At 48.0% G+C, this 26371-nt stretch overlaps 13 protein-coding genes across 13 annotated transcripts; 8 read left to right on the top strand and 5 right to left on the bottom strand.

The window, feature by feature from the left end:
* The first annotated feature begins 462 nt into the window (after positions 1-462).
* Positions 463-1641, top strand: BKA67DRAFT_586044 (uncharacterized protein). The gene is made up of 2 exons (XM_046104232.1): positions 463-824; positions 892-1641. The coding sequence occupies exons 1-2, from the start codon at positions 586-588 to the stop codon at positions 1388-1390; spliced, it is 738 nt and encodes a 245-aa protein (XP_045952174.1). The 5' UTR covers positions 463-585; the 3' UTR covers positions 1391-1641.
* Positions 1642-5037: 3396 nt separating this feature from the next.
* On the bottom strand, positions 5038-5651 carry BKA67DRAFT_527196 (uncharacterized protein; the record flags this gene model as incomplete). The annotated part of the gene is made up of 3 exons (XM_046098824.1): positions 5038-5215; positions 5273-5424; positions 5448-5651. 3 exons carry the CDS (start codon positions 5649-5651, stop codon positions 5038-5040), a joined length of 534 nt encoding a protein of 177 aa, XP_045952175.1.
* Positions 5652-5873: 222 nt separating this feature from the next.
* On the top strand, positions 5874-6737 carry BKA67DRAFT_121847 (uncharacterized protein). The gene is made up of 3 exons (XM_046094949.1): positions 5874-6001; positions 6061-6668; positions 6728-6737. Exon 2 carries the CDS (start codon positions 6315-6317, stop codon positions 6549-6551), a length of 237 nt encoding a protein of 78 aa, XP_045952176.1. The 5' UTR covers positions 5874-6001; positions 6061-6314; the 3' UTR covers positions 6552-6668; positions 6728-6737.
* A 554-nt stretch (positions 6738-7291) lies between these two features.
* BKA67DRAFT_541840 (uncharacterized protein) lies at positions 7292-7963 on the bottom strand (the record flags this gene model as incomplete). Its single annotated transcript, XM_046100998.1, has 1 exon — positions 7292-7963. One exon carries the CDS (start codon positions 7961-7963, stop codon positions 7292-7294), a length of 672 nt encoding a protein of 223 aa, XP_045952177.1.
* Positions 7964-9301: 1338 nt separating this feature from the next.
* Positions 9302-9781, top strand: BKA67DRAFT_586059 (uncharacterized protein). Its single transcript, XM_046104233.1, has 2 exons — positions 9302-9731; positions 9755-9781. Exon 1 carries the CDS (start codon positions 9350-9352, stop codon positions 9527-9529), a length of 180 nt encoding a protein of 59 aa, XP_045952178.1. The 5' UTR covers positions 9302-9349; the 3' UTR covers positions 9530-9731; positions 9755-9781.
* BKA67DRAFT_586063 (uncharacterized protein) lies at positions 9500-9813 on the top strand (the record flags this gene model as incomplete). The annotated part of the gene is made up of 2 exons (XM_046104234.1): positions 9500-9731; positions 9755-9813. Coding segments are annotated over exons 1-2 (203 nt in total), but the record flags the coding sequence as incomplete, so codon positions are not given.
* Positions 9814-10301, top strand: BKA67DRAFT_586065 (uncharacterized protein; the record flags this gene model as incomplete). Its single annotated transcript, XM_046104235.1, has 2 exons — positions 9814-10124; positions 10157-10301. Coding segments are annotated over exons 1-2 (237 nt in total), but the record flags the coding sequence as incomplete, so codon positions are not given.
* Positions 10302-11569: 1268 nt separating this feature from the next.
* BKA67DRAFT_586074 (uncharacterized protein) lies at positions 11570-12279 on the top strand. The gene has a single exon (XM_046104236.1). The coding sequence runs from the start codon at positions 11853-11855 to the stop codon at positions 12075-12077; it is 225 nt and encodes a 74-aa protein (XP_045952181.1). The 5' UTR covers positions 11570-11852; the 3' UTR covers positions 12078-12279.
* Positions 12280-16835: 4556 nt separating this feature from the next.
* BKA67DRAFT_527159 (uncharacterized protein) lies at positions 16836-17102 on the bottom strand (the record flags this gene model as incomplete). The annotated part of the gene is made up of 1 exon (XM_046098818.1): positions 16836-17102. A coding segment is annotated over one exon (267 nt), but the record flags the coding sequence as incomplete, so codon positions are not given.
* A 1972-nt stretch (positions 17103-19074) lies between these two features.
* BKA67DRAFT_541842 (uncharacterized protein) lies at positions 19075-20002 on the top strand (the record flags this gene model as incomplete). The annotated part of the gene is made up of 3 exons (XM_046100999.1): positions 19075-19102; positions 19176-19495; positions 19631-20002. The coding sequence occupies 3 exons, from the start codon at positions 19075-19077 to the stop codon at positions 20000-20002; spliced, it is 720 nt and encodes a 239-aa protein (XP_045952183.1).
* Positions 20003-22080: 2078 nt separating this feature from the next.
* Positions 22081-22887, top strand: BKA67DRAFT_664698 (uncharacterized protein; the record flags this gene model as incomplete). The annotated part of the gene is made up of 1 exon (XM_046108424.1): positions 22081-22887. The coding sequence occupies one exon, from the start codon at positions 22081-22083 to the stop codon at positions 22885-22887; it is 807 nt and encodes a 268-aa protein (XP_045952184.1).
* A 1154-nt stretch (positions 22888-24041) lies between these two features.
* Positions 24042-24867, bottom strand: BKA67DRAFT_586094 (uncharacterized protein). The gene is made up of 3 exons (XM_046104237.1): positions 24723-24867; positions 24290-24655; positions 24042-24244 (listed from the first exon to the last, which is right to left on the bottom strand). Exons 2-3 carry the CDS (start codon positions 24509-24511, stop codon positions 24194-24196), a joined length of 273 nt encoding a protein of 90 aa, XP_045952185.1. The 5' UTR covers positions 24512-24655; positions 24723-24867; the 3' UTR covers positions 24042-24193.
* Positions 24868-25311: 444 nt separating this feature from the next.
* Positions 25312-25473, bottom strand: BKA67DRAFT_526823 (uncharacterized protein; the record flags this gene model as incomplete). Its single annotated transcript, XM_046098786.1, has 1 exon — positions 25312-25473. A coding segment is annotated over one exon (162 nt), but the record flags the coding sequence as incomplete, so codon positions are not given.
* Positions 25474-26371: the final 898 nt, after the last annotated feature.

Genomic DNA, 26371 nt, shown 5'->3' on the forward strand with positions numbered 1-26371 from the left:
TTGAGTCAACATCAGTCCTATGTTATCTGAGTGGTATATAATCCAATTTACGATACAAGAATGTGCTCTAAGTCGACGCATTTTTCTTTCTTCTGTTAAGAAATAGTTGAGTGTATGCAAGTCACAAACTGGAAGGATATTAGCGCAAGAAAGGCAAGAACATTGACGTCCTGATCACATGTGGGTAGCAAGTCATCAAACCAAACTAGTGCGACGTGACACATAGGCTTCATGCCGGCACTTGTAAACATTTAAGTCTTCCATCCTATGCGTGCCAAACCTTGGAAGGTGGATACTAGGGCAGATGTGCCGAGGCTGGCCAAGCTTCCAAGCGGAGAAGTATTTTTGGGACGGGATTCCAGCCGGACATACGAAAGCAAAGCCGTTAAGTCCGTCCGTACAGAATATATTGAATGGCGGGACTGGCTGTTATATATCCGCGCCATATTCAAAGATATACCCCATTCTCCTCTACATTACGTTTTCCTTCATCTGTTTATCTCTTCTGGAACCTATAATTTCATCTCGAATTAGCATTCGTTCTGATCTATTCTTATTCACGTGGTAGCTCTCAATACAGTCAGGATGATGACTAACAATAAGACGATTGCTTTGGTCACTGGAGCCAATCAGGGAATTGGTCTTGCTATTTCCAAGATACTCTCACGGGACCATGGCTATCATGTAATAATGGCGGGGAGACGAGAGCAAGCGGTTTCGGAGGCAGTGGAGCAGCTTCTGGAGCAAAAATTGGATGTTGAGCCTCTGATACTGGATCTCGAGTCGGACAAGTCTATTGACGCAGCCGTCGAATATGTTCAGAGGTATACGAGCGTATCTCCCCTTATTATTACAGTACATGATTACTTACTTAAAGTTCTTGTTATATAGCAAATTTGGATATTTGGACGTTTTGGTCAACAACGCGGGTATTGCACGAGTCAGCCCTCCGCCTAGCAGCTCGCGTGTGACGTACGAGCAGCTGTTGGGTACTAACGTGGTCGGTACTATGTCTGTCACCGAAAAGTTCTTGCCTTTGCTCGCAAAATCACAACAAACCAAGAGAGTCGTCTTCGTCTCCTCAGGCGCTGGTAGCATGACAAGATGGGCAACTCTAGGAAGTGAAACCAGAAAATTCAAAGCTCCGGCGTATGCCGTCAGTAAATCGGCCTTGAACGCCTTGGCCCTGCAATATGCGGTAGAATATGAAGAGGATCGAAATTGGAAGTTCAACTTATGCTGTCCCGGATTTTGTTCGACAAACCTCAACGGTTTCCGTGGTACCAATGCACCCGAGACTGGTGCCGAGATTGCTTGTCATCTCGCCACGCTCGGCAAGGATGGTCCCACAGGTACTTACGTAAATAGTGCGGGTACAATTCCGTGGTAGATGAAATCGAATCTATGCAGTTGATCTTTATATTCCGAAGAATAATGAAGTTGTCATGTGTTCTCATACTTCCAGCCGTCCTCGACGTCAGGAGGGAGTCATTGAGGGAGGAACAATATCATATATGAAGAATTCAATGGTATTAGAGTGCACGAATATTCTGTAGAGCCTGGCGACAGTCACAGCAAATGAAAGTAGATTGTTGGTCAGCGCAATAACAGCGATAGAAAAATGTCATAACAGATATAATGCTCCACAATAATTCCGGTACAGGAGGGCGCACCCCGAGATTCGTAGTGGCCAGAACATTCGAAATTGACTGGCCTCAAGTATTAGGTACGCGGGTGATTGAGGTTCCGTGTCCATTGAACTCTAATCGCTGGTGGATGGTCGGCTTCAATCCCATCTAGTCTGTCCCGTGATGGCTTGAGAATTGCAAAGTATCTAAATAAGACCCAAATTAAAATTGGTGGCCTTCTTTTCACCGGATGGGGCATGCAAATACATCAGCCCTTTGTTACCACCCCAGCATGGGGATTTTGAATACCCAGGGCGCTCTGAAAGGCAATAGGGAAAGTAGCGCGTCCTTCAGGACTCGCAGCGGCCCCGACGGAAGACGAACAAAAGAACACACATACGTCATCCTGTAACGTATCGTAATCTAGACAATCGAGTACACACAAATGGTTGCGATGGGATGAATAATGACCGTAGTCAATTTTGTCGCGCTATGGGGTCAGTCTTGTTTGTCACGGGCTATGGGCCGTGTATCAGTTGTCAGCCAAAGCCTTCAACCATGAGCGCGACCTTGAAGCTCAACCCGACTAGCTTATAGGCACGGCCGACGGCGTGCACTTTCCCCAATCAATAAGGGTTTCGACGGACTGGCGAGGTGGCAAACCTGCAACTACAAATTGTGCCATCATATGGTTTAAAAATTGTGTTTTTATTCTTTTTCAAGCTTTAGATGCTCGTCAATGGGATAGTCAATTGAAACGTACATTGACTGCGCCCCTCACATTGTTCCTCGATGTCGTGGATTTCCTATCTCGGGGTGCTAATGACATCGGTCCAGGAACCATGCCAGCTGTCTGGGCCAAGATCGGAGGGGAGCTTGACGGAACAGACGCGGTGAAGCCCAAGTGTCGAAGATATAGCAAAGGCACCATTCCCATCCGCCTTCCACCCGTGACGTTGTGCATGACGGCCTGGTTCATGAGCTGCTTCATTGGCACGCTTCCCATTGAGACGACCCTCCGTGTGTGGGATGTTTCTTCTACGAGGGCTCAAAAAACCTTGTTCCGCATGGCGTTGACCATCTTCAAACTGGGGAGAATGAGATCAAGAGCGTTGGCGACCCTATGGAGATCTTCCAGGTGGTGCAAACCATCCCGAGAAAATTACTTGACGCCAATGCCATGATGGAGGCCTGCTTCAGACGGCGAAACCGATTTGGTCACATCAGCCAAGATACCATCGAAGAGAGACGAATGGAGCGCAGGAGAAATGTGAAGCTGGAGAGGGAACGTATGGCTGCTGTACTGGCCATAGATCCTGACACCTTGAAGCGAAAGAACACGTTTTTTGGAAGGAAATAGAGACCCGTCGACATGATGGAAGGTCTGATAGTTCACCAGAGCAGGGCGCGTATCGTGACACGCTCGACTCACTTAGCCCTCGCGACAACCACAAGACTACACCCGTAAGCACCCGAGTGCCAAGACAGGTGACTGCAGCCGGAGTCTGCTAATCACGCCACTATAAACACTAATTTCTTTTGTTACATTTCGTCACCGCCCTGGCAACCGCAACAATGAAGCGAAGTTGTGGGCACATACCTTCTGGCACTTTGATCCAGACCAATCACGATTAACGACATGACGGCCACTTGCATTTATGTATGGGTAATGGTAAAGTTGGGGAGTTTGTCTGAAAACGGCACAACTCCTGGGGAATATTATAATCCGAGGATATTAACTATCGATAGACAAAAAAATTATGTCGATTCCATCCACCAGAGTCCTGCGCCATACTCACTTCGTGAAGCCTATGTGTCGCTGACAAGAATGATGTCTGCTACTGTATCGGTGAGTCTACGTAGGATAAACCATATTAGTGCGTATAGTGGATCCCCCTCTTTCTGCCACTGATGCAGACTCTTGGTGCTAATCTCTTGATCATGCTTGCTCCTGAACCTGCTTTCATTCCGTCCGCAAGTATCACAATAATGTAGCAATATGCGTGAAGTGAATAAAGGGAAGCCGTACGGGACTTCTTGGCAAAAGTCCCAGTATTGGGCCGCGAACCAATTGGTACTCGGCGCCCAGCTACTAGCTACTTCCGGATAATGGCACACTAACATCCGTGCTGGTGTGGCATCACCAATAAATATACAGGTCGCCGGGCCGACTTGTTAGCTAATAGAAGAGCTGGATGATCATATATTACATTCTGTCAAGTTAGTAAAACGATTAGCTGAAGTGGATCTGTGTGGCGTGGCAGTGTCGACTTGTTCATAAAATGTCAGGCATTTATTGTAGTATAAGTTGCTCGCATCTCCCCTCTCATGTCTCGTATACTTTTTTCCTCTTTATTGACAATCTTTCTGAAGACACTGGACTCTTGCTGAGCGTGCCTGTTTTCACCACCTACCTCCTTTCACATAAAAGCTAAACATGAATTTTTGCGCGCGCTCCTACGTCACAAGAGGCGCGGTCCTGCCCATCACTCAACGATGGAAATAATCCAACGAGAATAAAAAAAGATGATGGTGTGAAGTTGCCTTCACAAAGTAATATGGATACTTTTCTTGACGATCCGAAGCCCGTCCTAGCCTCAAGAGAAGGGAATTGAAAACTAAATCGGTTATGAGATCGCATGATGAAACGTCAGTCCGTAGACTGTGCGGGCCATACCATAATCATGATCCATGCTTCATAAATGATTCTAATGACAAGATTCGTCGCTGCCCTATACGAGATACAAACATGTACGAACAGCGCCAAAATCGGTTACCGGTCTTCGAGACAAGGAGTTCTCTCAAGATCCATCACTAGGTCTTCGTTCTGTGCATCCCCCCACCCCCGCAACACCAACAACAAAGGTGGAGACGTCGATTGCTGGCCAGGAACCTTATTCTGTGCCTTGATGTTGACCCACCTGAGGGACACAGTGGTGTGGTTCAAATACAGTTTGGAGATGTGTCATTTCAACACTGCTCCTCAGTGACCGTTCTCGAGCACTCAATGTCTACACTATGGTACAAGAAAAGGATCAGACCTTGCAACCATCTTGGTTTCAGCTTCCACCTAGATGCTTGAAATCGCCAGCCTAGAATTGAGCATATCCGAAACGATGTCATCTCTCATGGGGACGACCGTCTCTTTATCTTGTAAGATGGTCAGGATATTAACGAACCCGGGGTCCTCGAACAGCCCATCGAACCGGTTGTCAGCCTTTACTCTCAACAAGACTTCTTACAAACTCGCCGTTAGATAAGTTGAGTTGTTGCGTGCTGGCGTATTCCGTGCATCCCATGCTGAGCGTTTCCGTGGCGATGTCCAGGCTGCCAAATTCATAGGCGTATGCGAGATGGATGAACGGGTGGCCAACTGACAAGGAGAACCAAAACCCATCAGCACAGTTTGTTAAGTTTGGTGCAGGCATGGGTCATGAGAACAATTTGATGTTAACTTACGGCCGCCAGAAAATCCATTGATTAAAGGCTTGTCCCCCGAGAAGAGGTATTCCATGACAACCGATTTCCAGTCACTCCCGCGGTTCCCGACTTCAGCGTCAAAGAACGCTGTGTAGGCCACTGTGTATCTAACAACCATTGTCAATTTGACTGTCAAAAGTTTCTCCATGGGTCAGAAATCGTACTTCTTGTTGGCAGGGAAGTGCCTCCAGTTCTCGTACGTAACTCCATCTTGGATCTCACAATCCTTGTTGTTCGTAATGTCTTTTGCTTCGGCAGCATATATGTCCTCCAGCTTATCACGCTGCGCACCGAGCAGGTATGGTGAGCATAGTGCCTAGACAAATTTAGTTTATGCACGAGCCGATATGGATTAGGGCAACACTTTACATCTGGTAAGTGGTTGTGGAAAAGTAACCTCGGATCTCGGAGGACTGCAAAATTGGTGTGATTGCTGCTGATCAAATGAGCAAGTGCTTTTGAAGAGTCGTCTTGAAGCTGAGTCAAGTCATAAACAGCAACAGTGTCAAGCTCTCGGCCTCGGGTATCTTTTTCGGAAGCCATAGCTGTCGAGAATATATTTGAAGTGGAATGAACGTTCCCGCAAGGTTCTCCTCGACCCACTTAAGGAATGTGTGCTCTGAGGACGCTGCTATTTTTAAACACCAAACTTGACGAACAAACACGGACAATAAGACTTAGAAAATGGCGAGTTGTCGGTCTCGCTATTTTGACTTTTCCCCGAGGAGGTTCTTAATGCAACTTTGATTGCATTAAAATCTACTTATTAGGTACCTAACCAAGTACCTAGTCGAGCTTACATGATTACTGCTAAGTCACGACCCCCTCGCCCGTCGGCACTTGACAGGTCCGCCGCCTCTTCTCCGTATCCTATAGTTACTAAAATTCAGAAGATATGTAAAAACCCTCGACCGCCACCTGCTCAGATTGTTCTAACCCAACTTGCATCTACATCGATACTTCTATTCACCTATTCACCTTGACTCTAATAGTCTCCATCATCCACCTGCTCTAAACCGGTTTTTTACTACTTCGACGATTTTCAGCATGGCACCCTCGCATTGGCACCTACTGTGAGCCACCAACAGTTGGATGCGCGAATCACATTTGCGGGACAGCTAGAACAGCAACCCCCAGTTGGCCCATTGTTCTCATGAACGTCATCTCGATCCCGGATGGTGCCGAGCATGACGCCTTACTTGAGACATGGCGCAAGAGCGCGGACTTATTGAAGAAGCAGCCGGATACATCTCCACTCAACTACACAAATCGCTTGATGGAAACTTCCTGGTTAACTACGCTATCTGGGAAACCAATGAGACTTTAAAGAATCGGTTGGAACTCGCCGAGTTCAAGGCGATCTTGAGCAACCTCCCTGATGGCACCGTGTTCAAGCCAACCGTTATGCGGAAGATTTCCGTGCCGGACCACTGTGTAGCATAGAAGAATGTCTTTAGTGTGCAGCGGACAATTGCGCGACACTTAAGCGGCAAACAAGCGCATAAGCTTTCAGGCGCACCATGGCCCAGGCTTCCAAGTACAATATCGGAGACAATCAATGTAGGTCCTATACCGTCCCTTGACATACACGGGTTCGACGACTAATGTTAACCGTTCAGGGTTGACAAATTTACCAGGGAGCATCCATGTAGACATGGAGCAGCTTACTCGTGTCAGCTACTTGACGCTCGATGGCCTAGCTTTGCGTTCATTGCAAAACTACTGATAAAGTATCTAAGGTCGCTAGCTAATTTCAATGATACCTCATGCTAAAGGAGAAGCTATCTTATATATTGGATATTCTTTCGACACCGCAGGAGTCAAGAAATGGATTTTGCTAGAAGGACAAGCTCCTATCCGAGGCATAGCTTTTGTAACCAAGATTGAAGTCGAATCTTTGCACTGTCAAGCCAGCAGCACTTCCATCGTAGGGTCAAACTTGTCTCATTACAGAATAAACCCTATACATGTGCTCGAGGTAAGTTGAGCATGAAATTTGCCGTCAAATGAGTACGAAATCTACCAAGGTCGATAGTTGTACCTGTAGCAGTATCAAGAATTGCGAGAAAGCCTTCTTGCCAGTCCTCCAGTAATCAAAACGTATGTGAGGCCGCTTGTTGCTGTGATTCCATGATGTACGTACGAATAACAAATGGACTTTAAGCTTGAAGCAACCTGCCTTCTCATCTGTATGATGTGACCCAGGTCATTTTGCAGTGTAGGAGCCTAAGTTGACAAAGAGATGCTGCGTGTGCTTTCAAAAAAGACAGGAGCTGTGAATCATGGGAATAGGCCACAGTTTCAGCTAGTTCAAAGAGAGTTAGTCGAGGCCATCTTGCTTTTTGTAGCAACTTGCGGATAGAAGCGTGTAGGTAACCAATGCGAAGTCTCAATTGGCCTAGCCCAGTAATGTTTGTTAAAGCGCTGAGGAGGCCGCTAGAGCTCTCATCAGGGGCATCATGAGGTGTACCAGGGATGGATAGATCGAGTGAAGTAATGTGTTGAAAAGCTCTGACACCGCCGACCGTGAGTCCCGTGAGGCCAGTATACATCCATTCATCGGCATAATGTAGACTGTGAATCTGTGTCCCTAACTGCCTCAGTGCTGGTAGTAGGAATGCAAAGAAGCCTTGGTTACTGTGATGGAGTCTATTATTTTGCTGGTTGTGGAACAAGTCTGCGCAAAGTTCGTATCCAAGGTACTCCATTACTTGGTTGCCCGGCATACGGCAATTATGAAAGGTGGCCAGACTCGGCAGACGTCGCAATGTGGCGAGGAAAGTCGCTCTTGCGTTCAGAACATGACCCTTGAGACCCCGCAGGCCAGCAGAGGTTTCTATCAGAGATGATGCCATTGCCTATGCCACGTTGAGGCCATCGGCGGTCTTAGTGGATGACTGACATGGGTTCCAGAACAGCTCAGAATCATATGCGGCCGCCATCATAAGCGCTGTGAAGGACTCAATGCCGACACTATGGGCTTCCGCGTTATCAGAAAATTCGCCATGAAATTCGGCCGCAATTGGCATCCATGCCTCTAGGTCCAGCTCATACCAAACTGATTCTTTAACTTAAGTCGCAAGACTCGAATGCAAACTGATCTGAATAAACGCATCCTTATGTGCATTCAGGCGAGAAAGTCGAACTCGACGAAACAAACGGGTCGCTGCTATGACTTACATACTTTGCTAACAAGCCGGAAAGATTTTACGTCAGGCGGGGAGAGGTCTGGGTCAAAAACAATCATGCCCAGCAATTCTGACGGCAACTGTTCCAAAGATGCCCAGCGGCGCACCACCGCTTGAACAGCCTTGTCCAGTTCGGGGTATACGCTGCTCACTTTGAAGTGCAACAAGAATGGCCAGGCGCCATTCCTGAGAACATAACCGCCGGGAAGTCGGGCTGGGGCTGTTCACAACACTAGCTGTGCTTAGTGCGATACGCTGTTCAGAGCGCGTCCATACTACAAGTATTGCCGTATTAACCGAGCAGTAAGAGAGAAACAGCTGTGAATACAGTATTGGAAACTTCTTGGTTGGACTTCTTTTGTTGTTGAAAGTTGTGGTTGGAGATCTAGCCGACGCGAATTACAGGAGCTAGAATGGCCAACCGCGTGAGAGCGGGGATCGTGGTGGGGTCGCCTGACTCTTATCGCGTCGAAGACCAAAATTACAACGCGTAGTTTCACGGCACCGTAGCGGGGCGAGACCTCCAACAAGGACGACGGCTGGTATCACGACAAATGAGAAGCGACGTGCTGATGAAGCCGAACGTAAATGACGCGATGCCGAGAATCGATAGCACGATGAGAAGCAACGTGCCGATGAAGCCGAGAAACGACAACAAGAGGGCGAAAACCGACAACAAGAGACTGAACTGTTGATGCGACGGACAACTTTGGACGAAATACATTGCCGCAAGTCGTGACCTCGTAAGCCGCCGCTTCGCAGTCGAGACCGACAAGGAGCTCACCTCGAAGGGCCCCATCACAAACCCGCGCAACCAGCTGTGTCCAAAGAATCTACGCCCATGGCCCGACTTTCTCGAGCAGCAGCGAGCCATCCTAGGGGGCCTTCTACGGCACCTTCCCGGTCTCTAATCTGCGTTTCGAATCTCAGGGCTTTTTGACCGGGCCTTGGCCAGCGAATTGCCAAGCGACTGATATCTTGCGAAAAGACGCTCGAATATTTCCTGGATCGGTAACGGCATTGTCTTTGAGATCCACCCCAATGTGATCAGCGATGTTGCGGAGGAGGTTGTCGGCCGGCAGGCCTCCTCGATACCGCCACAGACGCCCGATCAAGGGAAAGATCCGGGACGCATCCGCCCCAACCAGATATGCGTATACCGGTATGACGACGAGCTCTCCACACGGCGTACCATGCTGTATGTGTCCGAATACAAGGCCCCCCACAAGCTGACCGCTCCGCTTCTGCGCGTCGGTCTGCATCCCATGGATATCTTCAAAGATGTGGTCAATCGGAAAACAATACCTACCGCGGCCGATCCCGACGGTCGATTCCAGTACTATGCCGAGAGGCTCACCGCTGCGGCCATCACACAGACCTACAACTACATGATCGAGGGAGATCTCGAGTACGGGTTGCTGACTACCGGCCAGACCATTGTATTCTTGCGGGTAGACGGGCGAGAACGCGGCACACTCTTGTACCATCTAGCAGAACCGGCTTTTGAGGTGGCAGCGCGGAGGAACACCACGCTTGCACCGCAGTTGGCCAGTACCTGGCATTCAGCCTGATGGCTCTCGGCCCGCCAGGGAACCCACCCAATGTTCGATCGCAGGATGAGCGACAGCGTGTGATCTTGGAGCTGAGGCGATGGGCAGAGGACTTTGAGACGACATTGCGATCTATTCCCCGAGACGAGCGATACGCTCCGAGCGGCTCAAGCTCCGGCTCGCTGTATGCGCCGACGACTTATGCAGGCATCAGCCGGTCACCGCGCGTGCCTCGAGCAAGACCCAAACGCTGGGCTCAGGAAGAGGACCGTCCAGATGTGCAGCCAAGATTCAGGGACCGAGACACAAGTCTTCGTCGGATGAGTGCTCGCCTCCGATGCCGGACACCCCGACACCGTCTGAGCCGCGGTCGAGTAGTCAGAGCCAAGGCCCACGGCGCAGCCAGCGCATTCTGGGCCGAGCGCCGCGCGGGGAAGCTTCACACAAGAGCGACAGTACTGCACACAGCGATGTCTTCTAGGACTGGTCAGAAAAGGTCGCCTTGACGCAAAGTGTCCCAACGTTCTCTTGCACCGGCAGGCTAAAGCTGCAGCTGCTGATCATCTGATCGACCGTGACGAGTTCCTCCGGCTCCTATTTCAGCAGCTGCAGGAATCTCTTGACCACGGGATCAGTCGTCTAGATGTGGGCGGATCTCGCGGCGTGCTGTTCAAAATCAGTCTGATGGCCTACGGCTACACTTTCGTCGCCAAGGGCACGGTATTTGCTTTCATTCGGGACCTAGAACACGAAATATAGGCACGTTAATGATCATCCACGAGCGCAAGGCGAGCCCAAGGATGTACAGATTTAAAATGGCTTCGGACTGATTTTTTATTTTTAGAATTTTGGAGTAGTTCAAAGGGTATATTAGTTGCGAAGCCCTATAGTCAACTGCACAGCAGCCTAATACACACATCATCCGGGTGCTTGGATAAGAAATGTCCATGTCCGGAGATTTTATTACATAATGCGCAAGCGCCGTGATCTTCTTGCCGTAGGACCATATGGAAAAGACTGGTATTTCCAACAGTCGTCTGCCTGGCCGTAATAGCGCCGAATTCGTGATTGCTTCCAGTGCGCACTGATTCGTGAACTCCATTCCTATGTCATGCAAATGCCAAGAACTTGTGAATTGTGGTGAAAAGTAGGCAAAGTGCCAAGCGACTGCGAAGCAATTTACATTTGCGGATGAGACGGGTCAAGAGGGCGTTCATCCTCTCATTGAAATTTATGGGCGGGAGTAGAGGTCGGGAAGCGTTAGGCTTCTCTTGAAAGTTGGTTGCATTCTAGTGCATTTGTGCGCTTAGTTCCAACCTCGGAATGTACCGATACTTCAGACCAAAGACTCAAAGATGGGGGAATTTACGCCTACAACGGAGACATGGCTAGGCCGAGACAGCACACACACTTTCGTCAATGTACAAGTAGCCGACCTTGCAACATGCGAAGTTCAAGCGAGCGATGATCGACCAGCAGTTGAAGCTGAGTTGGTTCCACAAGTCAAGAAGAATGATAAAAACAAGAACAAGAAGGAAGCAAGCCAAACTTGGGAGCTTGATGACGTTTCAAACGAGTATTGTAAACTATTCGAAAGGCATAGGGAGACTGGCACTTGGAAGGACTGCTCTAGCTGTTGTGGCTATGTGCGCCAGCTGACCAAAGGAGCTAGACTGCTAATCACTCGCTTTTGGGAGCATAAAACGACCGGGTTAGTATGAGAAATGAATATAGTTTTCCGGATCTGATTCTAATCGTGATTTGATCCGGATTCTTATCCTAATTGAAATCCACCACGACACTGCAAACCTTATGCTACCGTGGTAGCGGCAAAACTTCATAGACTAGGAACCAATATGATTGCATCGCCTACGTCGAAATGAGTGTACGCGCGGTGGAGGAGTGAGGGTCAATGGAATAAGTCAAAGATGGAAATATGTAGGAGCGTGGAGGATCACTGATGGCTTTATCTGTACCCTTCAAGTGGCGTCTATCTGTACCCTGCTATGTGGCGGTCTATCTGTACCCTGCTATGTGGCGGCCTTGCACCCTGCTGTTGGCGGTCTATCTGTATCCTGATAGTGGCGGTCCTGTACCCTAGCGCATTTCCCCGTCCATGTGGAATGTTAACCGTCTCGAGGAGTGACTCGAGTACGCCACTGTGCTCCCCTAGCTCGCTCTTCAAGGCCCGAGCCTTCTTATCTTGGCTTTGGAATTCGCGAATCGTCTGATGAAGAATAACGCTGCATTGAAGGCAACGGTCACCAGAGCGACGATGCCAGAAGAGAGGCTTAGTGGATCTGCCATATGGTGCAGTGAATGCTACGGTGGTCGGGTTGGAGAACGAGAGGATTTCCAGATGGCAGCGTGCTCGGACAAGCTTCAGGCTTATGCGGGGTCCCCAGCTAATCTATAACTACCAAACTAAGCGCCCAAACTTTCTTCGGCTGGCAATGTCCCAACTTTTTGCCCCGTATTGTATGGACCGTCGCGAACCCACCCGTCACGGCCGTGCACGCCTGACCAATTATTTGAGCCACATAGCAGCACCTACCCAGTTAGTTTGTGGCGTTGACGTGCCTGTCGCTCGACACACTTTAAGTGGGCATGGTCGATCTGATCTATTATTTCCAATCGCTCGTTTAGCCATCACTAGATGGTATTGCGTCAAGACTTTAATTGAAACTTGGCGGAATCTCCCAAGTATTGGAGCCTCTCCGCTAGATATTGCTACAGCTGTTAATCAGTCATCAAAATCCTTATGTGCAACGGTCCAAAGGTACAAAGCCCCCAAGAAAACATTGAATCCGCTGCACCATGAGGCCAAAGATTTGGTGAACATCCCGAGCTCGTTGGAGAGAGCTGTACAAGATGGTAATGATGCTATGCAGAGCTGATCGAATCTTCCAACGACTTAATGGGATGTTCTTGGCGGATTATTAGATAGAAAATACTGATACCAGCAGATTTTAACGCGGAAGCCGTAGGAGGAACAACCCCAAAGGATTTGTAATTGTTTTTCATAGGCTTAGCGGTCTTTAGACCCTGCAGCTTAGTGACGCCGCTTCGAGCCGTTTGTATATGCACCACTAAATAGTCCATCGGCCATCTCCAACGCAACGCATTAAGGCCATATCGTTGCCTGCTCTACCTTTTATTGTAATGGCTCTTGATCAATGGCTGCTGAAACACAACCCTAGCCTGCCTTACTCTCATTTGCCTCGAATGATAGTCGGCATTGCTCTTTGGTCGCAAGATCAAGGGAGAAGCTAGTGTCGATGATGCGCTAAGTCGTCCATGGCGGCCGACTATTAACAATCGCGCCGATTGGCAATGCAGTACCGAGATGCAAGCGGCTGGCTGGTGACCGGTAAGAGACCTATTTACATGGCGTCTTATCCGAGAGGTAGACGGCCGGATTTTGTAAACTGCCTTTTATCACCTACGGGAAATTCTTATAAGTTTCGAGATTGATATAACGCAGGTATTGAATGCTCCAAAGATCGCACTACTTCTGAGATGAGTCAATGACGCGAAGGGGAGTTGGCCACGTCTAGTATACCTTGCGACATACTGCCTAAGCATGCTCCCCATAACAGCATTTGTGAACCAAGCGCCGCCAATTATGAGTTGCTACTACAAAACTAAACGACTCTTAGCTTCCGGGTGAAAGGAGAGCAATAAACAGTCATAACTCGAAGATATATGCCATAGTCTTTTATAGACGTCATGAGTATGACCCATCTTATGGCACTCGCTGATCCGGACGGCCGGAATTTATAAGCTTTTGCCACTTAGAGTATTCACATTATATATCACGTCACATAAGTGCATTTGACCAATATTAGCATAGCCGTATATATTGCTTTAAGGCCTTTACTTTATAATCCTTAAGTTATAAGCGAACTTCTCCATAAATACTGGATCCTTCGATATTCGAATCCCTAGCATACATTGGATGATCTATCGTCCTCTTAGCCAAATTGGCCGCAGAATTGGAACTACCTCAACATGATTCGAACATGGTACCGATTAAGTTGGAGACAGATTCTGCATGTAGTCGCACAGAGAGAGCAAGCTCGTCTAAGCTTGATCATTCTGATTCCGAGCAAGACTATCGGAACACAGTGATGAGCAGCCAGAACGTGCAGCCAGACTATCCAGAGAGTTTCACATCGTATAACGATTTCTATACAAACACGGTTCCCACTGAAATGGATCCATCAGCGATGTTTCCAGTACAAACCAATACCAACCCGGCGGCCGTTCCAGTATGGAGAATGGCACGGCCTACCCAATGAGCGTTACTCCCCAACAATTTTATGCAGCAGATGGATTCCAATATGGCAAATACCATGCTCAGTCAAGGTCTAGTCGAGTCCGAGTTTGGTACCATCAAGCCACATATCCTCAACTGTCACACCCCTGAAGTCATGCTTGGAGTTGGTGATCCGATGATCTACAGGGTACAGCAACAATCCATTACGCACATGGAAAATTGGACGACTACGAAGTAAGAACAAGCAGTGCTTCTGTTGCAAGAGTACATCTATAAGGCGTGGCGACGACGGCAAGTAGTGAGTCTGATTAGTTTCGACGTCAAATGCGCCTACAATGGCGTGTGCAAAGAGCGGCTCGTCCAGAGAATGAAAGCCCGAGGCATACCGACAAGTTTGACGAAATGGATTGATGCATTCTGTTCTGATCGCACCGCCACAATCGAGATCAACGGCCGTACGTCTGAGAGCCATGAACTTCGTTGGGGGCGTGGCCTTTTGGTGCTGATGGGTCACTGCTGTTTGACAGTGATTGTAGTTCGGGTGCTGTATGTGTTGGTGACACTGACGATTCAGTGAATATGGCTCTTCTGGTGCGCTATATACGATTCGACGAGCAGCGCTGCAACAGGGCTCGCCGCTGTCGCCAATTCTTTTCCTGTTCTTCAACGCAGACCTCGTGCAGCGTTCCATCAACAAGACAGGTGGAGGGATCCATCGCATTCGTGGACGACTACACAGCATGGGTGGCAGGACCGACTGCAAAAGCCAACGAGGCAGGAATACGAGCAATCATCGAGCAAAGCACTGGAAGCAGCCATTGGCTCAAAACGGTTAAAGGGTCTGCCACCGGCGATGGCCCGACAACTGTTCCCCGCCATGGTGGCTCCCATTGTGGTATACGCGTCAAACGTCTGGAGATACGCATGTGGCGATCGATTGATGCATATTGTCAATAGAGTACAGAAGGTGGGCGCACAAGCGATTGTAAGCGCATTTAGCAAAGTGGCCACAACAGTTGCCGAAGCTGAAGCACACATCTTGCCAGCTAGGGGTCGTTTCGCCAAGCGAGCGATCAAGCTCTGGGTAGACATTCATACACTACCAAGTAGCAACCCGCTTCGGACAGCAAGGTTTCGAATGTTTACGCGCTTCATCTCGCCGATGCAGCGACTTGCAGAAGACATGAGAAAAGATGCCGATAAGCAGATTTGAGACGATTGACGCGTATGCTGCTGAGCCGTGGAACGAGCGAGTCGAGGTCATCACCGACCAGAGCGAAAGAGCCATTGAGCTAGCTAGCGGGCAACGGGCATCCGCATCGCTACTAGCAGCTCAGCCAAGAATGACCTGGTCGGGTTTGGAGTGGCTATACGGCTTCCGGATTTTGGAGGGCAAAGACCAGATTCATGTTACACTCTGTAATTCTCGGGACAAGAGAAGAGCAGAACCCATATACAGCAGAGTTGGCCGCAATAGTCCAGGGACTACGGAAGACGCCACACTACGTCCGACAACGTGTAGTTCTAGTGTTCACGAGCAATAAAGGTGCTGCTTTGAGTCTTAAACGGCCGTGGCACCAGTCCGGCCAGAAAGAGATTGCAAACTTATACGCTTGTGTGGCACAGCTTCGAAAACGGAGTACCAAGGTCGTTATTGTCTGGAGGCCACAGGAACAGAAAGAGAACACCGGCGACGAAAATGTTGACAATGGCACCAGTGACAACAACAGCAATGGCAATTCTACTCTAGCACGCTTGACCAAGGAAGCTGCTCGCAAAGCGGCCCTCCCCGGTAGTTCACCGCGCATATCACCATTTCGGGCCAAATCGACGGCATTGAACAATGCCAGAAAGACACAAAGCAGACATCCAGTATTGCCAGACAACGTCGGCGCATTCTCCAAACGGATTGACATACCCTTTACCCGGACGACATACTCGACAGATTTACGATACATTGTCATGGAAAGAAGGTAGCATTCTAGTCCAGTTGCGGACAGGAATGGCGAGGCTCAACCACTATCTAGCTCAAATTGGAGCAATAACAGCACCAGGTTGCGCCTGCGGATACGGAAGAGAGACTGTAGAACACTTTGTCATGCGCTGCACGAAATGGACCGCACATCGTAAAGATCTGCTTCAGTATAAGGAAGACCGAAGGGGAAGTATCTCGTTCTACCTGCTGGAAATACCTATAGTGACGACAACAAATGGACGCCAGACCTCAAAGCAGTTCGAGCAACAATTGGATTCGCAATCGCCACAGGACGATTACAACAGACAGTGAAGGAAGTCGGGAGCTAGGCGTAGAAGGACAAAATGATGCACAAAGGACATCCCAAACATGTACTAACCCAGCAGGTCGCGCTTCAGTCGCCGAGGATATGACTCTGAACACTTGGAGAAGTCAACTTCAAGTTGATCTGCCATGCACTAACAACTAACAGTATCATACAGGGATATCGAGGACAATAAGTGGTTTTGGATGATTGATTATAGTCTTGCAGTATGGGCTCGAATCGGAGTCATGACAGAAACATGAGAAGCGGTTTTGTATCATAAGTTAGCGTTAGTTGCCCTCTAGGGGAATAACCCGGGCGTAATAAACATGTGTGTGTTTGTGTGTGTGGTCGAACGTAGATACTGTAACTCTTCACTAAAAGGCCTTTCTGGATCCTGGCTTGCGAAGTGCTCTTTTGGATCGGTAGGGCTATGGAATTTCCGCTTCCAGTTGTTTACGCGCATTGGCGAGCAATTCTATTGAAATTTGTCGGTCAGGATCGTTTTCAGCGTAGAGCTGACTTTCGACTGCTATGACATGTTCCAGGAGGTCGACTGCCTCTTGAGCCAGCCCATCTTTAAGATATGCACTGGCAAGCTGGTGCTCTGATGCCAGTCGAGAGTGATCCTTCTCATCCAGCGTCTCCCTCCGCACTGCCACCACATGCTCATATATCGCAATCGCCTCTTTGAGCTGCGCTTGAATGCGGCTTTTTGAGCTAGGTCTAAGGAGCCCCGTAGTCACAGAATCTGCTTCTAAGTTATATTCTGCTCCACTACTTTATCATGAAGCTGGATTCAATGCATGCACTTGTCGATGCAGGACTGGCCGATTTAGACCTCATGTCCTGCATTTCGGTCCCCAATTCCTGGTTGTTCTATTTCCGGGATATGGCTCCATCTCATCGCCTGGCAGTGCAGGGCTTGTAGCTGGGCCGCACGCCAATGAGAAAGATGTTGGACGTGTTCTGAGTGTACAGTGAACTTCAAATAGTACATACACCCCGCTGCAATGTACTTGTCGGGGGTGGTTTAGGCTGCCAAAATCACACCCCAAACCGCGACACGCACTCTGGGTGTAATTTCAACATAAAAGATGGTGAACAAATTATATCTTTAAACATAGGGGATTAACGTCGCTTTCCCGCCTTCAGACACTTCCCTGTTCTCAAGACTGAGTAGAGCTAATGCAGAGACGCGACCTGTATATAGTTTCTCCATGGTAGAAATCTTTCTGAATTGACCTAATCAACATATCATTCATGCATGCATCAGAATCAAAAATGAGAAGCTATCCCAAACGCATTGCTTTTTAAATTTTAATTCTTTTTCACATAATAAATTAGACGTTCGAGTGGTCGCAAGTTTTTTTTGAAATGGCTAGACATCGCTTGACATGAATAAAATACGCTAAGAATAGCCCTTACCTGTTCAGTGATTACCTGAATTCAATAGATATAGAAGGGACGCGAGGAGGACGAGTGAAAGCCCAACAAAATTTTGATTTTGATTTTTTTTTGGGGGGGGGGGGGAATTCAAAGGTCCATGCACCTCGATGATGAAAACTGGTCTGCGGTAATAGTAGGATCAGAATCATGATTCACGTTATAATCGGCTGCTTCCACTGAGATGGCCCAATCTTGATCCTGGTCACAAGGCCCAGAAACAGCATCGATGGTAGTGGGCCTAGAAACAGCAATAAGACGCGTGCGATTGAGCACTACAGAAGTAGGCACTGGGAGCGAAACGGCGGATACCAACTAGTGGCTCTTAATGGTCCAGCAGAATGGCGATTGCCGGGTCGCTGAATTGGGTTCAGATAGGAATCGGTGATACCATAAGTTTTAATAGTAACAATCGTCATAATGAGCGTTGGAGCGATTACGTGTCGCGCTTATCGCGTGTTGTACTGGGCACTCTAGCAGGATGCGGAAGCGAGAGCCGAGGGTCTGTGACCACTATTGCAGGATCATTGCCGTCAAAGTACCCAATCCCGCTGATTGATGTTCGCATTGTTGTTGCAACTTGCTATCGTGCACTTTGGCACTTTTATCCATCATACTGTAAGCTCAACTTGATGTACATGCCAAGTGACGCTAGTCTAAGAAGAAATTGACCCCATTGCTATGTTTATTAATTGTGTGTCAATAGTGATTATTTGTGGTATTGTTGTTGTTATTGTAGGCGTCTGATACTTGTGAAACAAGCAGTAGAACTTCTGCAGTAGGGGGCGGACCTTATCTCAGGAATCGTCAACCCTGAATTGTCGACATAGCACTAGTTTTTCCGACTTAGGACCCCTGTTGAGTGGCCCAAAAGATGCCACTAGCCGGCGATCAATGAGAATAGCAACAACTAGCTGGCGCACAGGAAATCAGCAGCCCCAACACGCACTAACTCGATGATCGTGCTCTTTTCAGCTGATCGTTCAAACGTTGAATGGCCATGCATTCGGAGACTAGTTGCAGCATTTTGATGGTCAAGATGAAAAACTGCCTAATATCGCTAGATGACTCGGTCTGAGTCGCTTGAAAACACGTTTAAGTAACTTGCCTGATTACATCCCTAGAATCTGTTATTCCGCCGAACGGCTCATCACTCCGATTTAATTCACGACGCAGCGGGCAATATTCCCATCTACAAAATATCACTCTGCCATAAGGACTGCCATGGTATACACGGGGCCGTCCAAGGGCTGTGTGTCCTGCCTCAAACGACGTATCAAGGCAAGTTTCCAGTACAACATCAGCGATTATCGGAAGTCTCATAGATAAGCAGTGCGATGAAGCGAAACCCGCATGCGAGAAATGCCAGAAGTCGGGCCGTCTATGCCCTGGCTACAGGAATCCATCCACTATCAGGATCCGGGACATGACAGCCACCACCATAAAGCGATTTGGGGATAGTGGTGGAGAGATTGGAGCTTCCCCAATCAATGTCAATCGTGGTCATGTTACCTTAGCAGCTCCGTTGCTACATGAGTATGGTACTACTTCTATAGCAGTACGACAAGCTTGCAAGTCTCCCGATACCGCCGGGCATATGCCTCGTGGCAGACGCACGACCATATCGCGCGGGCGGTTGAGAGCTGTGGGTTCGAATGAACTGAAAGATAGGATCCTGGTTTTGGGCGCTTCTGCTGGGCATGCACTACGACAGCTTTCACCTATTTCACTTGAGCAGTTCGCTTTTCATTATCTCATGAACAGCTATATAGAAATTTAGCTTCAAACCCTCGACCCAGGGTATCTATGCGTCTTGAAACGAGTTATTGACCAACAGAACGCTTGCCAGTGCCTCGCGACCAGCACTTCCACGTTGGCATTGGCTGCCCTCTCTAGGCTCCCCAGCTACCGGAGAGTCACCATGAAGGCCCGAGCAACATATGGAGCAGCATTGAAATCGATTGACGCTACTCTTGGAAAGCCGAATTCAGTGGTGGACGATGAACTCCTTGCGTCGCTTTTTCTTCTGGCGCTCGTGGAGGTCCGTCCCATCTTCCAGAGCAAGAAGTGTCGCAATGGCTCACTACGTGTCAGAAACTTATATCAGATAATCTTACTGGATTTTATAGTCATCTTTCTGGAGCCATCATGATAATTACAGCCAGGGGCCCCAGGAAGTTGCTTCATCAATTCGGTGCCAAGTTGTACGTTCTAGCGCGCAAAGAACTAACCCATTTTACCCCACTTATGCAAACCCCCCCCTTTTGCAACACTATTTCCGGGGTTCCCGAAACTATACTTCTAACTTCGGATAACGTTTTCAAAGCAATTTAATAGTAACTCGATTATGATAATTAATCCTATCGTCTTCTACGTGCCTTTTTACGTGTAGATGGTGTCATTGTGACGAAAGAGTCAATAGGAAGCTGATCTTCGTGCGGCATTTCACGTAACCTCTTTTCCAACTTGTCTTGCGCTGATCGAATATCTGGCAAGCTACTGAACACCTTGTTGGGATCTTTTTCGACTGTTTGACGTTTATCTGGTTTGTATTTACCAAGTTCAGTATCGAGGATGAAGTTATCTTGGTGTGTTGTTGCTATTTCAACACTCATCAAGTCGATGGTTTTGACGCCTTTCTTGAGTAGCATGCTCACGTCCCTTGGTAGCCCTGGGTATTGACGTAATACGTGAGAGACTTGATCCCTATATTCTTTCGAGGTTTGTGGTGTAAATGGAATCACTTTTACTTGATCTTTCGGTTGTGGTGGTATGATAGGCCTTGAAGGAATGGTAGGAGGGAAGAGCTCTGTATCCTCAAGTACTTGTGAAGGATCTGGGGGCCATATACCAGTCTTCTTCCAACCTGATTGTATGATCTCCTCTGTAAAGGCATCTTGAACAGCCAAGCCATAAGCTTCTAGCATTCTTTGCTTTTGAATAGGTCCTGTTGCTTGCATTCCTTGATATTTGGCCAGTCGTTGATGATACCTCCATTTGAGGGACGAGAAACACGACTTATCGAGTGGTTGTAAAGCTTCACTAGTATGAGCTGGTAGGTATACAAGAGCGATACGCATCCTATACGCTAACAACATGAAACGGGGGGATACGTGGGTATTATGGCCATCGAGGATGAGCATCCGCCACGGTTTTGGACGGCGACTTGACTCTCGAGGTTTGGTTTCAGGACCGAATGTATCCTCTAGCCATTCACAAGCAATTGTGGTGTTTGTCCATCCTTTCGGACTTGCTGTGTATTCATGTTCTTCGAGATCTTGTGGTAGCCATTGTGCTTGAAGATGTGTGCCTTTCAATATATAGACCACGGTGCCATGAATACCCAACGCGCTTACGTAGTGTAGCGCGGTCATCCAACCAGTTTGTGGTGACTTCTTTATACGTGATCGACGAGATCTCGACGTTCCTACGACTGTTCCATTACGATTCTCTCCTTCTTGAACACCAGTTTCATCCCAATTGTATGTATCTTCGGGCTGTATATCGTAATAGGTTCGAGTACGGTCGACGTATAAATAAAAGTGTTTTATGGACTTGGAATTAATACCATCGATTCGATCAGCATTAACAATACGTCCTACTTTAGTCTTGAGGTTATGATGGCGATTCAAGAACTTATGTACCCAATTACGACCAATCTTCACAGCTTCGTCAACGGGTCTGAGCCCTGACGCGATCTCACAAGCGAAATCTCGCACGATTTTCTTAGCCGGAGCACGTCCGCAACGTTCTTCGTGTAATATCCATTCGGTAAGCTCTTGTTCTTGAAGATTTGAGAGTATTTGATCGCCTTCGTGGGCTCGTGAATGTGGTTGCGATCCTTTCCTTCTTCGTGATATAGTGGAAGCCACTACTCCAAAGCCGCGGGCTGCGCGACTCTGTATTTCGCCGTTTTCGACCAAATTAATTGCTTCTTGTAAGTCGCGTTCCTTTGTTTTACCCATATTGTGAATATAGTATCAATTGAACAAAAGGTGGTGAAGGAATCACGTAGTTACAGTTCAGAGGGAATCTTCGACTTCTCGGAAATTGCGTTGCAAAAGGGGGGGATTTGCATAAGTGGGGTAAAATGGTTAGTAGGTTGCATTCCGGTGCTTCTTAGGTGAATCTTAAAGGATTGGCATTTTAGCTTACACTGTATAGCTGAAAACGTCAGTTCTGAGGTTTGCTGAGCCCCCAGGTCAATGGGATGATCAATCGATCTATTCCATGAGGCAGTTGGTCGTCGATCCATTCCTTGAGACAGCGCGGTCTCTTGTCGCTGCCGGCAAAAAGGACGGCGTCGACGCTGCTTTACAAGCGATGATTGGCAGTACGCTAATTGAGCACCCATCCATGAATGTGCCGTTTCTCGTCCTTGGGATACCTAGCGCATTCACCCACGAAATGATAGAGCAACTTATTGGGGTTTGCCAGGAGGAGTTTTCCCAGTCTTTCACTAGATATCTGAAAACTTCTGGAAACGCATTCTCTAGCCTTAGAGATCCTGGTAACCTGGCCAAAGATTTCGAGCCAATGGTCAGGTTTATCTCCACTTCTCTACCGGGAGAGTACAAAGAGGAAGTCCCACCCATCTTCCCGACCTACAGCTGGGAGAGCATGCAGCATGCTAGTTTAGGCATGGGTTTGTGCTGTTTACGGCTCTATGCTTGCAATGTGGCTGCAAACTTTACTGGCCGGCTCATGGTGGTGGCCGATTTTGAGTGCACAGCGGAGTATCGAATCATGGCAAAGCAGGCTCGAGAAGTAGTAGATCTGATTGTGGGTAGTATACCGTTCGTGTTCGGCTGGATAGGGGAGATTTCTTATCACCTGGCGAGTTCCCCAGAACACCAACCTAATGATTATATGTTGCCGCATCTTGTTATCCCCCTCTTTGGAGCACTCACCTCCCCATTCTCCAGCGAGCAACAAAAGGCACAAATCGCAGCCACCCTGAGGTATGTCGCGGAGGTGAAAGGAGTCGGACTTGCCAATGCTATGCTTGACCTTTATAAGCAGAAGCACCAGCTCTGAAGCTTTTGGCATGGCCTGAAAGCAGGCTTCTTAAACACACACTGCACTCCAGTCGCTGGTCAGTTGAGAGTTTTGCGCTAGCACAAAATCTAATCTACCAGGGCAGCCCGCCGAATCCAACTCTCCAGGCCTCTGATGTCACCATTCGAATGTTCGCGATGTCAAAGGAGAAAGCCTTTAATCATAAACTTTATCATCCGCGCGAGACACAACAGACTTCCTATTCGTATTGGTTTCGTCACTCTATTGTACTCATCCAACTTAGGCGTGAGCAGCTGTATTCGCAGTCGACCATAAAGTAGGTCTTCCCTATAAAGAGTACTACAACTCTAGCGTCTTCTTTTCCATTTTTCTTTCTTTTGGCTGATTGAGCGAAACCCATTATCCAGCTCCATACAATGTCTATAACTGGTGACGAAGTGTGCACACGAAGGTCATAAGACTTAAGCGCTTTTGGGGGCAACTATCCAGACTTTGGGCACGTTTCAAGAAACCCGAGAAATACAGTTTCTCGAGTCACTGCATCAACCTTAAAAGAAAGGTGGCACGTTTGCGTTCGGGTGGAGTGGGGTGTGGTATTGTTTATCCATTGCATTAAGCCAAGCCTCCATATGATCAACGACATCACATTTCCAAGCCACGGATTGAATTAGCACCATCCTTTTATACTTTCTTTATTTATCTTACCAATTCCAAGGACACCCGCTGCGCGCTTGCTTGGAGTTTCACAATTTTACTGGGAAATACGGCGCGGGCTCTGAAAATATATGTACTGGCGAAGCACTGCAACGACTTATCTCTCTATATTCTGGAAAGAAGCTGAAAGAAGTCTTAGCCACGCCGTAGTCCGTTTAGAATGCCAATTCAAAGGAAGAAATAGGCCTCTCTTGTGGGGTAGATTGGAAGTAATAAAGATGAACTTACATACATTAATGGCCGACGCACAATATGGTGAATTACCCATCATATCAGCATATCAATATACTCGATGCATTCGAGCTCTTTGCTGTTCGAATATAATCGATTCCAGCGCCTTGCTGCTCGAATATATCGAAACGCTCGAATTGAGCAGTGGCTGCTAGCCACTGCCAAGGTATATTTAAGGTTACCTTCACTTCACTAATAAGCTTAATTCATCAGGAAGCGGTGTTGCGTGCACATAAGCCACAAGACTATCGTTAAGAGTCATGATTCTGCAGCAGACGGATTGGTAACCCTGGCTTATATATGCTCATCTTGGTCCAAAAATTCCCGGGTTGCGCTTGCCCGTTAAACACTCTACTCAAGTGGTTTCTAGTAGAGCTTATCATCTTGCCAGCGCTGTTAAACTGGTGCTCAGTCTCTGCTGTTGATAAAGGTATCGTAAACGGATCTGCCGCCATACGTATAATAACTGGTTCAGATAGATACAGATCCAGCTCATCTTGGTCCACCCAGCCGCTGTTGCAGCTGGTATAGATATCTGTCTCGGTTTCGGCTTTTGCCTAGCCCTTGACCTACCCTTATTCCTTGACTTGTGACTGACTGGCCCGAGAATCAGGAACCTCGTCAACCCCGTCGTCGCAGTGGCGGAAAGGAGAAGGCACCAGAGCATGTTTTCTTTTGTAGAAATTTGCAAAAACATAGAATGCTCCCGAGGTGCACGACGAGCGCGGCTTATTTCCAATATTTCGGGGAGATGAGCGCGCAGTGGGCGGGATTTATCGAGGCTAGTGGTTTCTTCACAAGGATATGTCCGAGATGAAGGTCGCGTTGACTGAGGGAATGAGTGAGTTTTCGAACTTAGGCCCTGCAACAGCATGGACGGGCGTGTACGTAGGCTGAAACTTTTGTAGATACTAATACCTTATAAACCTTGCAATATATGGCTGTGGAAGGCGTGGTTTGCCACAATCAATCAATCAATCAATTAATCAGAAGCCTTCGGGATGCGCTAATAAAACCAATGCTCAAATGAATCTCAATGCTTTCTAATCATAATGGCGGCAGATCTCGTGCGATTTGCTCTGTCTATGGTTCACTGTTTCGCTTAATTATTAAAATGACAATGGAGCTGGTCCAGCAAATGATTGCCAACCCAGTAAGAAGCGAGTTATTCCCGATGGCATTAATCAGCGGTTGAGTCGCTATCGCGGCCACGCATGACTAGGTATTCCTCATCAAATTATTCAGAGCAACCCCGTGGATCGCTCTTCCCGGTAGGATCTCTGTCAGGATGGTTGTTGAAATGTTAAAATGCCATACTATTTCCAAAACCAAAGCAAAAGCATATCGCACACTTTAGGTGGCCTATTAGCATTGCAGCTGAACCCAGATTGTTTTTGCGTAGAAGACTCACCAGAACCATCCAAACGACGCGCTGGCTGGTCATCCAACCAAAGGTGAGGAGTGCTGCGGGACATAGGGCTACAGCAAGCCCACGTTCTAACACATGCGATCTGAGGGTCGAAACTGCAACTCACCATCAGCGGAGCGTCTTCCAGCATCTCGAGCTTCACGTTTCATAATGTAATCGGTCAATGGACCGCCTATGGCTGAGGCTAAAATCGAGCGAAGTGCCCCAGGAATATAGAAGAGGCCAAGGATATTACGGGCTATGGGCCGTGTATCAGTTGTCAGCTAAAGCCTTCAACCATGAGCGCGACCATGAAGCTCAAACCCGACTAGCTTATAGGCATGGCTGCCGGCGCGCACATAAGGTTTCGACGGACTGGCGAAGTGGCGAATCTGCAACTACAAATTGTGCCATCATATGGATGAAAGATTGTGATTCTCTTCTTTTCAAGCTTTAGATGCTCGTCAACAGGATAGTCAATTGAAACATATATTGACTGCGCCTCTCACAGATGCAAGAAAAGCGCCTTGAAGCACGATGCCTGCGATGGCCCACGCCCGTAGTTGGTTAGAGGCAGCTTATCGCCAGATACCTGTCAGATACTGTTTTGCATTAGCTAGGCACTGTGATTATCAGGTGTACACAGACCTCGACGAATATACCATGCACCATGGATAACAGTTTTCAGGGCCGTGCCAATGATCTGTTTCCCGTCTCCATTTTGGTTGCCAGAATTGAGGACTGCAAAAGGTACGACCAGAGACATACTGATAGTGACAAATATAAGAACCGACCAGTTGAGACATCTGTAATCGCGATGCATGGGCCAAAGTTGGATAAGATGGAAGAGGTTCGCTATGATCACGGTGCCATAAATCAATTGCGATTGCGGCCCGGAAGGTCCGCCATTTTCTATTCTTCTGGCTAGCTGAAAGATGAATCCTGTCCGAATTTGAAAGAAAGAAGTCTTATTTCTGTCTGAGCTGGAATGGAAAATGCGAAGCAGGCAGGGTAAAGCAATATATTACGAGATTGTACTGTACAGCGTAGTCTGCGCAGGCTGACAAGAATGACCAGCACTTCCACGGAAGGTAATCCGGCCGGATCCGTTATGAACTCAATTTCCTGGTTCTCGTGTGCTCCATATCG

Source organism: Truncatella angustata, assembly GCF_020726525.1.
Source record: "Truncatella angustata strain MPI-SDFR-AT-0073 chromosome Unknown BKA67scaffold_11, whole genome shotgun sequence".
NCBI lineage: Eukaryota > Fungi > Ascomycota > Sordariomycetes > Amphisphaeriales > Sporocadaceae > Truncatella > Truncatella angustata.